We start from the raw sequence: 13,184 nt of genomic DNA, 5'->3' as shown, positions 1-13,184 counted from the left end.
GAAAAAAAAAAAATTGAATTTCGAGTTGCAACCTACACCGAACGGGGTCCCTTTCACTCAACAGAAACCCCTGCCACTGCCCATTCCCTAACAAAACTTTTTCGTATGTTTTCCATTTTCTTCTTCAATTCTCTGTTTACACCCTCGTTTCTCCGATCCTTCTCCCACTCAGAGCTGCAGACCACCGCACCGCCGCTTTTCCGGCTCCTCTATCATCGGGTTTGTTCTCTTCTGATCTCCCTGATGGGTTTTATCAATTCTACTCCAAACTGCATTCTTTCGTCTGATTTCGGAACTAGTCTGTTTGTTCCTTTCAACTTTTTACCCTCTCGTTTTGAACCCCCTTATCGAGTTGTTTCTTGATTTTATGAAATGGGTCTGTAATTTGTGTATCGCTTGTTGAAAGATCTTTGGTTTTGTTTCATGTGATTTTAGTTTCTTGTTTTTCCCAAATGCCCGGGTATAATACCAGGTTTTTATCGTGTTTTCTTTTTGCCATAATTGCAGATAGAGAACGAAATTTACAAATGGGTGACGTTTTGGGTGTGGATCATTTGAGCGATCTGCCTCAGAGTATTATAGAATGCATTCTCACTAGGTTACCAATTAGAGATGCCATTAGAACAAGTATTTTATCTAGGAGATGGAGATACAAGTGGACTACCCTTACTCAACTTGTATTTGATGATGATTGTGTTGCCATGTCCAATGATGGAATTTATGAAGACCTTATATATTTTATCACTCATGTTCTTTTTCTTCATGAAGGTCCAATTCACAAGTTTCATCTTTCTGCTACTTACTTGCAGAATACCCCAGATTTAGATCAGTGGATGCTTTTCCTTTCAAGGAAAGGCATCAGGGAATTGATTATTGAATTGGGAGATGGGGAGTGGTTTAGGGTGCATTCTTGTCTTTTTAACTGTAGCAAGTTGACCCTATTGGAGTTGTATCGTTGTGAATTGGATCCACCTCCTACCTTTAAGGGTTTTTTATGTTTGAAAAGCCTAAAACTTCATCAAGTTTTGATTGCACCTGAAGACATTGAAAGTCTTATTTCTAATTGTCCACTTCTTGAGAGTCTGGCGCTTTCCTACTTCGATAGTCTAGTGCTTAATATCTGTGCTCCAAATCTCAAGTACCTCTATCTTGAAGGTGAGTTTAGAGATATATGTCTTCAAAACACGCCACTCTTGGTTGCAATTTCAGTTGCCTTATATATGAATGATGAAACGGAGCCCTTTGGCGATATTTCTGATTGCAATTATGAGAAGTTTCTTGGTGGGGTGCCTTATCTTGAGAAACTTACAGGGCATGTTTATTTCACGAAGGTAAGATAGTTTGCTCTAATATATTTACTCATTTTATGATTAGTGCTTCTGTTGTAGAGCTTTATTTTTATTGGTTTAAGTAATTAAATGTGATTCTCATATTCCACCCCCCTCCCCCTTAAAAGTATCTGAGTATAGGTAATAGTGCAAGAAGTCTACCGGTTTCATACATCTACTTAAGGAGTATTGAACTGCACCAAGTCAGTTTTGAAGATATGAATGAGATACTTGTTGTGCTTCGTTTGATTACCAGCTCCCCGAATTTGGAGGAGCTTCAAATTTCGGTAATTGGTTTTCTTTGTTCCTCCCATTTTTCTGTGTGGCTCTGTTCTTGAACCAGTGTGAATGTACAAGTCATATTTTGATTAACATGAGAATGGTAACATCGTTTTCTACTTATTGCTTTCAAACAGGGCTCCTCAAACCCTGTGGCTGCTTCAGAAGCACCTGACTTGGACTTTTGGGTGAATGAATGTCCCTTGAACTGCACATTTGGTAAACTTAGAGTTGTGAAAGCGACAGATATGTCTGGTGTACCACATGAGATGGAATTTATTAAATATTTGCTTAGGAATTGTCCAGTGCTTGAGACAATGAGTATCAGACCTTGTGTTTATGTTACAGATCGACGATTGAATATGTTGATTGAATTGTTAAAATTTAGGAGGGCTTCACCTGAAGCAGAAATTTTGTTCATCCAAGAATAGTTAATGTAGTCATAAAGTTCCTTTTTCATTTTATACCTGTGTTTATAATGTTCTTCGGTAAATAGGTAGCTTTATAGCCGCTTTAATTGATATCATTTGTTGTGAAATCAAGAACGAATGGTATGGCCAACTTCTGTTATAAGATATGTGAAATTTCTTCTCTTGTCATTCTGTCATATCAGCTGCAAGAGTTCTTTAAGAAACATCATTATCAACTTTATATTGAAGCGTGTTTAATGGCAGTCCCTTAGTTTCTCACGAGGTTGAGTTGAGTATCCCATTTGAATATTTTTAGAAACTACCTTATAACATTGTATTTTATGGGTGACAGCAGAAAAAATTCACAAATATTGAATCAGTAGAGAAACCCACGAATGGATTTTCAGTTTTTTTTTCTTATAAACGTCTGCAGGATGATCCTTGAACTAGCCGGAATATTTATGGAGCAAACTGTTTTAAATAATTACTTCTGTTTGTTTGATGATTCTTACTACCGAATCAAAGTCAGGTGTCTGAATAATTTATGTTAACTATGGTCTTCCTTAGAGATTGAATCACCAGAAAATGCAAGAGCAAAATTCAATCCAGTATTACTATTATGAGCACGAGAACTCGGACTGTACAATTATGAGTTATCTCCACTAACACAGGAGCCTCAGCATGAGGCTGACATATGACAGACTCACTTTGATTATGTCTCATTCTGTAGGAAAATACAAGCTGGGATTCTTTGTATGGAAGAAAAAAAGGAAAAACTGTATAATCATCATCTTGGTCCAGAAAGCTCCATGGCTTGTGCAAGCAGGGAAGAATCGTCTGTAAGATCAGAATATCTCTCCGACGAGGAGAACTCATTTATTCTGTACCTGTTTGCATCTGCCCTCTGCGAAGCTTCCCATTTCTCCGCAAGTCCATCCCCTTCAAGCATTCTGACCACTTCAGACATCTTAGGTCTGGTGGTTGGAAGATACTGTGTGCATAAGAGAGCTACTTGAACCATTTCTTCAAGCTCAATCCGGTCGTAATTGCTCCGTAGATCCTTGTCAACTAGTATTTCAAGCTTCTTTTCTTGATGAATTTTCTTGACCTGCAATAACGGGAAAAAACATTACAGTTTATATGAACTGAGTCGAATGATGAGACCAATATTAGAGTTGATATTTGACATCTCTTTCATGTATATAATGCAGTAAGTTATTTCAGGTACTATTTCTGGCTCACCCAATCAAGCATGGCTCCTTTCTGATTAGCAGCTTTTCCAAACTCAAGAGCTCTCTGTCCAGTGATCAACTCAAGAAGAAGAATTCCATATCCAAAGACGTCAGTTTTCTCAGAAGATTGGCCAGTGGAGAGATACTCAGGAGCTATATGGCCAACAGTTCCTCGTACAGCAGTTGTAACATGTGAATCTCTGTGATCCAACAACTTTGCCAGTCCAAAATCTCCCACTACAGCCTCGCAATAATCATCAAGCAATATATTTGCAGCCTTGACATCTCTGTGTATGATCTTAGGATCACACTGCTCATGCAAATACAGTAACCCTCTTGCTGCACCCAATGCAATTCTTTTCCTGGTGCTCCAATCCAGAGCTGGCTTCGCTGTTAAATGGAGAAAAATCAGTAGCCATTGTTAAAACCTCAAAACAATTACGTCTTTAATGTTTTATCTGTTCCATTTTGTACCTTTGAGACGAGATGCAACACTGCCATTAGACATATAGGGGTAAACCAACAGTCTTTCTGTGGTTGTCATACAGAACCCGTAGAGACGGAGGAGGTTCCGATGCACGGCTAAGCTGATCATCTCGACTTCAGTCTGGAATTGGATTTCTCCTCTCATTGCATTTCCATCTTTTAACCTCTTCACGGCTATAACTGTACCATCTTGAAGGTAGCCTTTGTATACATTCCCAAATCCACCTTTTCCCACCAAGTTTTTGCTGCTGAAGTTGTGTGTAGCAGCTTGAAGCTCTCTGAACTGGAAAATCCTTAGGTTCCCAAGGCAAACTTCTTCAAATCTTTGGTCTGAAACTTTAATGAACATTCATTAATATTAAAATATCATTGATTATTGGGCTAATTAAATTCAGTTGCATACCATTAACATCAAAGAAAATCTGCTGGTTGTGTCGTTGCCTCCACCAAATAAAGAAGCCAAAGCCAATAGTTAACAGAAAAACACATCCAAGGCTTGAGCCAAAAGCTAAGGCTAATTTGTGGCTCTTGGATCTCCTAGAAGGTTGTGGATCTAGATCATAAACAGGAAAAAGAAAAGATGAATTAGATTAAATGGTAATTTAAGAAAGTGGCTATATTTGATACCAAACAGCTTAAAGAAGAAAATAAAAGCCATCATGAAATTAAAGTTCAGTCAAAAAGTTGGTGCTTGGACATTGTGAATCTTAACATAACTTATCTACAGGAAAGAAAAAAGCCATGATTTTCAAGTTTGAAACAGGAAGAGAGCGGGAAATTTGATTACTTTGAGATGTATTGACTGCAAATGAGAGAGGTGGAGCAGTTCCATTGCAACTATGCTCTGACCCAGGTGAGCAAATGAGGGAATTCCCAGCAAGGCTATGTAAATTCAAACATAAAATCAATAATCTAAGAACAAAAAAGCTTTAATAAACCAGCAAATTTTTTAGTTGAACAGTAACTTCTTACTTATAGGTTTTAGCTAGCAATCTGGGCAATGGGCCACTCAGATTATTAAAAGACAGATCCCTGTAACAAGATATACTATAATCATCAATCAATTAACCCCATGAAAGATATGGTCCATTTTCAAAATCTTTTTCAAAAGCAAAAGCTTGAAGAAATAAGTACTTACAACAATGCCAGCTGAGTCATGTTGGCCAAAGATGAAGGAATAACCCCAGAAAGACTGTTGTTATTTAGCCTCCTAATCACAAACAACAAAGTTAGTCAGTTTGCATCCGTTGAAGTATTGATATAATTAAACTTATCCTGACCTATTAACTTAGATTTTTTATTTCATTAGTGATTTAATATAGTATCAGAGCAATAGGCCACGGATGTCAATCTCTTTGTAATGTGTTGAAGTTTTGATATAATTAAATTTATCTCAACCAATCGACCTAAACTTACAGGTATTGAAGACTCTTGAGATGGGAAAGAGAAGTGGGAATTTGTCCATGGAAGTCATTGCTTGAAAGATCAAGAGTGTCAAGGCTAGGCATATTCCCAAGCTCCATTGGAATTGCTCCTGATATATTGTTGTCCTGTAGAAGCCTAAAAACAATAACAAAAAAAAAAAGAAAAGAAAAGAAAAAGGAAAAATTGTCTTTTTAAAGATATAATAAAGAAGAGAGGTTTTTTCATGGAGTTGATGAAGAAGATGACTACTCACACAGACTGAAGATTTGTCAAATTTCCGATGCTCGGCGACAGGCTACCGGACAAGTTCTGACTTGGAGCTCCTCTGCAGTGAATTATTATGGATTTATTCATAAGAACAAAACAATAAGTAATTTAATTTTGTTTCTTTTTTGAATCTTTGTTCTTACAAGCTAATGACAAATTTCTCTGAAGAACAAGTAATCATGCTCCAACTACATGGATCCACAGCGTTTTCATCCCAATTAAGAACAGAATGTGGGTCATTCAAAGCAGCTTTAATAGCCATCAAAGCTTGAACTGAAAAATGGTTTTAAAAAAATGATCTTTAAATGAACAAGAATAAGAGACAAGAACACAATTAAAGATTTCCATTAACAATACCTTCATAATTGACACCTTTTGCAGTAAGCAAACCATTTACAGAAGAATTCCATAACAAGAAGAAGAAGAAGAAGAAAATGGGAACTTTTATTCTAATTCCCATTAGAACCATATTCTTGAAATGATATTGAAGATGAGAGTTTGGTTTTGGTTTTATGAAAGAAGCAAGTTGAGAGCAGGTTTAGGAGATGATCTGAAGTGCTCTAACACAACCAACTTTCAACTGATCATTTGTTGTTGGTATGTTTTTTTTTTATATGACTTTTGGTAAAATTGGAAAAGAAATGGGTTTTGGTAGTAAAAAGAGAAGCCAACATGCCAGCCAGTGGCCTCAGAAAAGTGGAGAAAAGAATATGGAAAAGTTAAGGGCAAGGTTAACCAATTTGAACATACTTTTAAAGGAAAAAAAAATTCCCCTTCAATCATGCATGAGTCTAGAGAGGGTTGTGTGTGGGAATTCCCCCAAATTTAAACTATTCTTCTTCCCAAACTTTCATCCTTATTTCATTTTCATCCTTTTAAATTTTAGGGCACATTTCCATTTATACCATGTTGTATCAATTTAAACCCTAAATCAATACTTGTATCCATTTAAACTCTGAATTTTTATAACTTTATCAATTTTAAACCCCAAACTATTAAGTGTAACAATTTAAACCCTAAATTTTCATAGGTGTATCAATTTAAACTCTTCATTGTGTTTTATTTGGATATGCTTATGAAAATTCAAAGTTTAAATTAATATACTCTTGAAAGTTTAAGGTTTAAATTGATATACTTATGAAAACTCAAGGTTTTAGTTGATACAATAATTATTAGTTCGAGGTTTAAATTGATACAATTATTAATTCAACCTTTAAATCGATACAACCTCAAAAGTTTAGAGGTATAAATTAATATTTACCCTAAATTCTAAAATTACTATGCTTGGTTTGACATTATTTTATCCTTTAATATTTACTTATCAGACATTCTTCTTAACTAACTAACCTATATGGTTCTCATATATGGCTATATGAACTTGTTGACACTAGCTTAGCCTCATTGATTAAAAGAGCCCTTTTTCCCCCAAGTTTTGGCTTGGATTTTGGATATATATAAAATAAAGATATGAAAATAATATTTATAAGTTTAATTTTTAAAAACAAAAACTTTAAACTAAGAAGGCTTAAAACACTTTTTTGTTACATAAAAACGGTTATTTAAGCATTTCAAAAAATCTAAATTATTATCAAATTGGCCATAAGTTATTCAATTATTAAAAAGTAAAATAAAGATTAAGAAGAAGTTTTTCCAAAAAAAAGTTTAATACTAAAATTGATACGGTCAAATTTTATGGATTAAAGTAGAACAAACTTGAAAGAATAAATTGACATAATTGTTTTAAATTTAGGGACCAAAATAAAATAAATTTAGAAATATAAGGATTAAAATGAAATTTAAATTAATATAAAGTGTATGGAAGCAAAGTAAAAGAGATGAGATGAGAGGGTGAGATTCTACCATTATATTTTTGGATATGTGAAAGTGTTTTGTCCAGATTTACTTTGTGGGTCAGACCTTTCCTTTTTGTTGTCTGATGGAGTGTTGGAATTGCTTTTGTTTTTGCACTGTGGACTTTGGTTATCAAACATTCTCTCTGACTATTTCACATTTGGCTACCAAAATTTTCACTATTTAAATAAAAAAAAAATCAATTTTTTGCATTTTTATTTTTATTTTCACTTTTCTAATAAAAAAAATATATCATTTATTTCAATTGGGGTTTGCGATGTAGATATTAATGTCTATTAGTGATATATCGCTGATATAAACTGATATTTTGCAATATTTGAAAATATTCAAGAATTTTGCTATTTAAAGCAATTACCTTAAATTTTAAATTTAATTCCTACACTTTTTTCCTTGAATTTTCTTAGGTCCTGGTAACCATTTGGTTTTTTATTTTTAGTTTTTAGAAATTAAGGTTATAAACACTCATTCCACTTCTAAATTTCTTGCATTGTTATTTATATTTTACCATTTTTTTTCGAAAATCAAGTTAAATTTTGAAAACTAAAAAAATAGTTTTTGAAAACTTCGTCTTGTCCTTTAAAAATTCAAAAAATAATAATAATAAAAAAATATTAAAATTATTTTATCTATTTGACATAAATTTGATTTTTAAGTCTAATAAAATTCTAAGCTTTCAATTTTACGTATGGTAAAATTCATAAATTTTAAATTCCTGAAAGTTCAAAAACTAAAGATCACGTCCGGTAACAATTTTTTTTTTTTTAGTTTTTAGTTTTTAAAACTTTTGGTTAGTTTTTCATAAATTCCATACCATGATTTTCATATTCTTGGAAGAAACACTCAAATTTTTGGTCAAATTTTAAACATAAAAACATTGTTTTCAAAATTTTGCTTGATTTTTTTTTAACAATGATGGAAAGTGAATAGCAAAACCAAAAAAAAAAATATAGATAGGAAGTAATGTTTATAAATTTAATTTCTTTTCTTTAAAAGAAAAAATTAAAGGGTGTTTGGGTCACAACTCTATAGCCGATCCAATATTTAGGGTTCCAAATTATTCCAACTATTATAATTTATTTTGCTATATAGTGTTTATTACGCTCTAATTCATCTTTATTAGGGGGTTTACTATTTTTTATCGAATCTAAAATAGATTAGACTTTATAATTCACAAACAATCCACACAGTACCGCTAAACACTTCTAAATAATTATGGTTTAAATTTATAGTGGAAGTGGATTCTAATGCACTCAAGCGGTCTATATATCCATTGTACTGTCTATTCCATAAACAATCTAAAAGCACTCTACTTTTAAAAGCAACTCTCCCCCTCTCCCTTTCTTTTAGATGAATAAATTAAAATTTTTTGAATGTGGGTCCTGAATTTGTGAAGGACAATTTCAGTTGTCATAAAAAGCAGTGTGATCAAGATCAGACGGCTCAAGTTGATCCTAGGAATTATTCCCAAATCTTTTGCCATTCAGAAACATTGGTTTAAAAGGTTTTTGACCAAAGTCAACTAAATAAGAAAGTATGTTGCTATAACTTTTGATACCATATTACGTATTTTTTGGAAAAAGACACTTTTCGCTTTAATTTAAATTTTAAACTATCCAACTAAACCATAACACTCCACCTTGCTTCTCTGTCACATATATCATGTTAATTCAAACACAAATTTGAGTGGGGTTAATTAAATATCATTTGTCTCTATATTTTAGAATGGTTTAATTTTGATTGGGTTAATTAAATATCTAGTTTCTTTTAAATAATAGAAATCATAAAATAAAAGAGATCGACACAAAGATTTACATATTTTAATAATAGTGTGTTAGTTACGTTCACGAAATAAGGGTAAACAGTTTTATTAGAGAGAATAATATAAAATTGAGATGCCTCTATGATTAAAAAGTATATATATTAGTGCATTTCTCTAAACTCTAAGGTTATAAATATAAATAATTTAAGTTTTAACATATCTAATTGGTCAAAAAAGCCATATACCTGGCATTCCAATATATATAATTATAGTTTTTGTACTTTTAATAAATTTTAAATTTAATCATTTGATCAAAGTTAATTTTTATCAAAATTAGTTTAATATTAATAATAATTTTCATGCATAAAATACCGTATGTGAATATTCTTCCAAAATTTATAGTGGAGATGTTAATAGTTTATAAAAGTTTTTGAAAAAACCAACGATAAATCAACATTAAAGACTGAACTTAAGATATGTTGAATGTACAAAGACTAAAATTGGACATTCGATAAATATAGACTAAAATTGAAAAACTCTCACGTAGATGAATGGTATTTTAACTTCTTCTTCTTCTTATTATTATTATTATTATTGCAAGTGGTGTTAGTGATCATGTCTAAATAGTAGTAGTATAGTTTAAACTTTCGAATTGTAGTTATTTCTTAATTAAGAAATTTGAGAAGACATATTACCAAAATTGTAATTTGATCTTAAAAAATGGAGTGATTTGATTGCTAAATGACTAACAAGTGCAATGCAAATCTTATTTCTACAAAAAGGGGAAAAAAAGGTGCTATGAAAGTTCCACTAATTGTATGGTATTTTTTTATGGCTATGCTCAAATTTTAGGACCTACTTAATATTCTTTTAAGTGTAGTAACCTCTTACAAAATATATAGTTTTTTAAAATTAAGAGATCTGTTAGATAAAAATATGAAAATTTAGGCTTCATTTGGTAACCATTTTATTTTTAGTTTTTGTTTTTGAAAATTAAGTTTATGTACACTACTTCCACATTCAAATTTCTTAATTTGTTATTTACTTTTCACTAATAGTTTAAAAAATCAAGCTAAAAATTTTGAGAACTAAAAAAAGTAGCTTTCAAAAAGTTGTTTTTATTTTTTAAATTTGGCTAAAAATTCAATAATTGTACTTAAGAATGATGAAAATCATTGTAAAAAATGTAGATGAATTAGGCTTAATCTTAAAAAACAAAAATAAAAAATCAAATGGTTACCAAAAGGGGTATTAGAGACTAGATCTTTAATTTATTCTTAATTTGGTTTACATGAAATTTACCTAATAATCATAGTATTCAATTAAATAAAAATTTAATTTTCATTTTTATTTCCTCTTCAATCCAACAACTTATGGGGTAGGGATTCAAACTTTCACTATTTGGTCAAGGACATGTATCTCAACCAATGCTAATCGAGCGATATCATTGTAACAAAAAATGGTTTTAGCGATGAAATTACAACGACGATCAACTTTTGTGACGAATTGCTTTTTCATCGTTTAAATCTTGTGACAAAGAGAAAATTCATTGCAAAGCTAGCAATAGAATTTTTTTTCCGCTTAAATCTTGCAACAATATTTTATTTTCGTCGTAGTTTGTGACGAATTAAACATGCGAAGGAAAAAATGTTTTAATTTTGACCCTTTCACCACTCACCTTCTTTAAACTCCATTTAAGGTTTTCATTTTTCCTGGACATTTAGAGGTTGATTTTGAAGGTTTAGGGTGCAAATTCTTCCATTTCGCATGGAGAGAAGTTCTTCCAAGAATGAAGGTAGTTCTTCTGATTTTTAGAAAGGGGTGTGAGTTTTCTTCGATTTTTAGAAAGGGGTGTGTGTTTTCTTCGATTTTGAGCTTCTTTTAGTTTTTGTGTTCAAAGGTATTTCTTCAATTTCAACTAATTTGTTTCATTTTATTTGGGATTTTCTCTCATTTTTAAGGTTTTTTGTTTCCTTTTTATCTAGAGATGTTCGAGCTTGAATTGTTTTTTGGTTAAGTATTTGAAGGTATGTAAAATTTTGCATTATGTTTTTTTAGCTTAAACTTTGTTTTTGAGAAATATTTGTCTAATTAGTCTATTTATGCAATTGAAATTTGATTTAGAGCTTATTATTGGATGAAAGTATGATTTTTTTAGTTTATTGTGTGTCCATTAAAAGTATAATTATGAAGGTTATTGTAGGATTAGAACTTTGTTATTGAGCCTCTTCAAGTTTAATATTTGATTTTAGTGTATTATGATTTGATTCATGACTTAAGTCGAAAATTATATATATATCATGATTGTGACAATGGAATTTGAAAAAGTTTACTTATATTTAAGTAACTTAAAAATATTGTTACTGTGATAATAGGTCATTCATGATTGATAAATGTGACTTTGCTCATGTTTGAAAGGGGAGAGTTGTTTAGTTTTTAAGTTTGTGATAGCAACAAACTGTTATGCTTATGGTATTGATTTGTTCCGATAGTAAAGTACAATGACTCTACTCATTGTATTTTTCTTATTTATTATTTTGCAAAGTTGCCCAACTCTACATTTTGGTGTCTAAACCTCAGGTAGGTAATATTATTACTAAGACATTTTCTTATGTGTTTTTTCTATATGTGAAATTGCAAGTAGTAAGCCTTCAACATGTTTATCTTGAATATATTTTGTATATTGGAGAAAATGTGTATGATTAAAGTGTTATTTGAATGTTATTTATATGATTGAAGTTTGTTTCAAAGTTTATTGTTTGCTTGAATTGCGACTTTGAATCTATTGTGCATTCAATAGTTTCATTTGAAAGTTATTTATGTGATTAAAGTTTGATTTAGAGTTTATTTATTTGACTTGAAGCATGGTTTGTGTGACTAAATTGTAATAAGCCGAAATGTGTGATTAGTAATTTTGAGTCTCTTGTGTGTGATTAAAATTTGATTCTAGTCTTATTGTGCAATTTGATTTAGATCCTATTTTGTGATTTTTATCCTATTGAATCCATTGAACATTAAAATTTTACATTTTACATCTTGATCTTGTTCTATTAGTTGAATTTTATCACTCATAATTTTAGGTGGGAGAATGGTAAGTTCTTTTTAACTATAATGGTAAGTTATTTTTAACTATAATTATGATTTTGTTCTCTTAGTAGACTCCTTACATCTTTGTAGATAGAACATTTAGTAATGTTATTTATTTATTTTGTAGACATTATAGCTTAAGCATTATATTCGTTCAATTATTTTGTAATTTCAAAATTTTACACAAAAAATTGCTACATGTATATATTAACTTTCAACCTTTATATAAACATATTTTGTCTTATATTATTTTATTTGATTATTTGTATATACAAAATGTTTATTAGACTTGAAATACAAAATATAGGAAAAGAAGCAAGAAATGTCATTATCATAAATTGAATGAATATATATTTTTAATAAATTCAAGCTTTTGCGACTAAATATATTTTTGTAGCAAAAATGTTTGCGACAGAAAAACGTTTTGTCGTAAATAATTTCCGACGAAAACTGCTTTTGTTACAATTTGTGACATTTCTAAAAGAACGTTGCATAAAAGATATTTACCAACAAGGTTTTAGTGACGTTTCATTCGATGTTAATATTTACGTCGCTGAAGGTTTTTACAACAAATCTGTGCCTATTAGCAACGTTTCAATTTCGTTGCTAAAAACTGTCTTTCTTACAGTGTATTCAAGTTAGTTGTTTTTTTCTTCATAATTATTTCTCTCTTAAAATAATTACAATAATCTATAAGAGATATTTAGTAATTGAATAAATAAATCATGTATATTAATCATATATCTTATAAAAATGACGAGATTCCTTGATTTTTTTTCCAATGTTAGATCTCACCGTTCAAGGAATATTTAAAATGACCCTGTTGTAAAATGTGAAAGACAAATCAAAACCCTTCAAATTATCTAGTCTCTTGGTTTGTTTATTGGAACAAAAGAATTAATCAACAGTAGATTTAAGAATATCTATCATTTAGAAGTTGAGTTGTAATAATCAAGAACTTAGACATTTGTCTCAGAAAAACAATCATTGCATTAATTCAATGATGTCATAAATGCAAAATCATAAAATCATTCAATGA

General features: G+C 30.8%; 2 protein-coding genes across 9 annotated transcripts; one reads left to right on the top strand and one right to left on the bottom strand.

Annotated features, from left to right (window-relative positions):
• On the top strand, positions 1-2,071 carry LOC120081698 (F-box/RNI-like superfamily protein). Its single transcript, XM_039036789.2, has 4 exons — positions 1-219; positions 508-1,331; positions 1,457-1,615; positions 1,745-2,071. Exons 2-4 carry the CDS (start codon positions 528-530, stop codon positions 2,036-2,038), a joined length of 1,257 nt encoding a protein of 418 aa, XP_038892717.1. The 5' UTR covers positions 1-219; positions 508-527; the 3' UTR covers positions 2,039-2,071.
• A 532-nt stretch (positions 2,072-2,603) lies between these two features.
• On the bottom strand, positions 2,604-6,276 carry LOC120081697 (protein CLAVATA3 INSENSITIVE RECEPTOR KINASE 5-like). Of its 8 annotated transcripts, none has more exons than XM_039036787.2 (11): positions 5,785-6,276; positions 5,571-5,700; positions 5,414-5,485; positions 5,152-5,295; positions 4,874-4,945; positions 4,708-4,767; positions 4,523-4,617; positions 4,139-4,288; positions 3,724-4,065; positions 3,260-3,639; positions 2,604-3,125 (listed from the first exon to the last, which is right to left on the bottom strand). In XM_039036787.2, the coding sequence occupies exons 1-11, from the start codon at positions 5,894-5,896 to the stop codon at positions 2,805-2,807; spliced, it is 1,878 nt and encodes a 625-aa protein (XP_038892715.1). In that variant the 5' UTR covers positions 5,897-6,276; the 3' UTR covers positions 2,604-2,804. The 8 variants fall into 8 exon arrangements, with proteins under 8 accessions (XP_038892715.1, XP_090171676.1, XP_090171678.1 ...); XM_090315550.1 differs by having other exon boundaries at positions 3,724-4,071; positions 4,708-4,782; positions 5,785-6,265; XM_090315552.1 differs by having other exon boundaries at positions 4,708-4,782; positions 5,785-6,265.
• Positions 6,277-13,184: the final 6,908 nt, after the last annotated feature.

This window comes from Benincasa hispida, chromosome 7 (assembly GCF_027475165.1).
Source record: "Benincasa hispida cultivar pf3 chromosome 7, pf3_genome.v1.1, whole genome shotgun sequence".
Taxonomy (NCBI): domain Eukaryota; kingdom Viridiplantae; phylum Streptophyta; class Magnoliopsida; order Cucurbitales; family Cucurbitaceae; genus Benincasa; species Benincasa hispida.
This window is presented reverse-complemented; position numbering and strand designations above follow the sequence as displayed.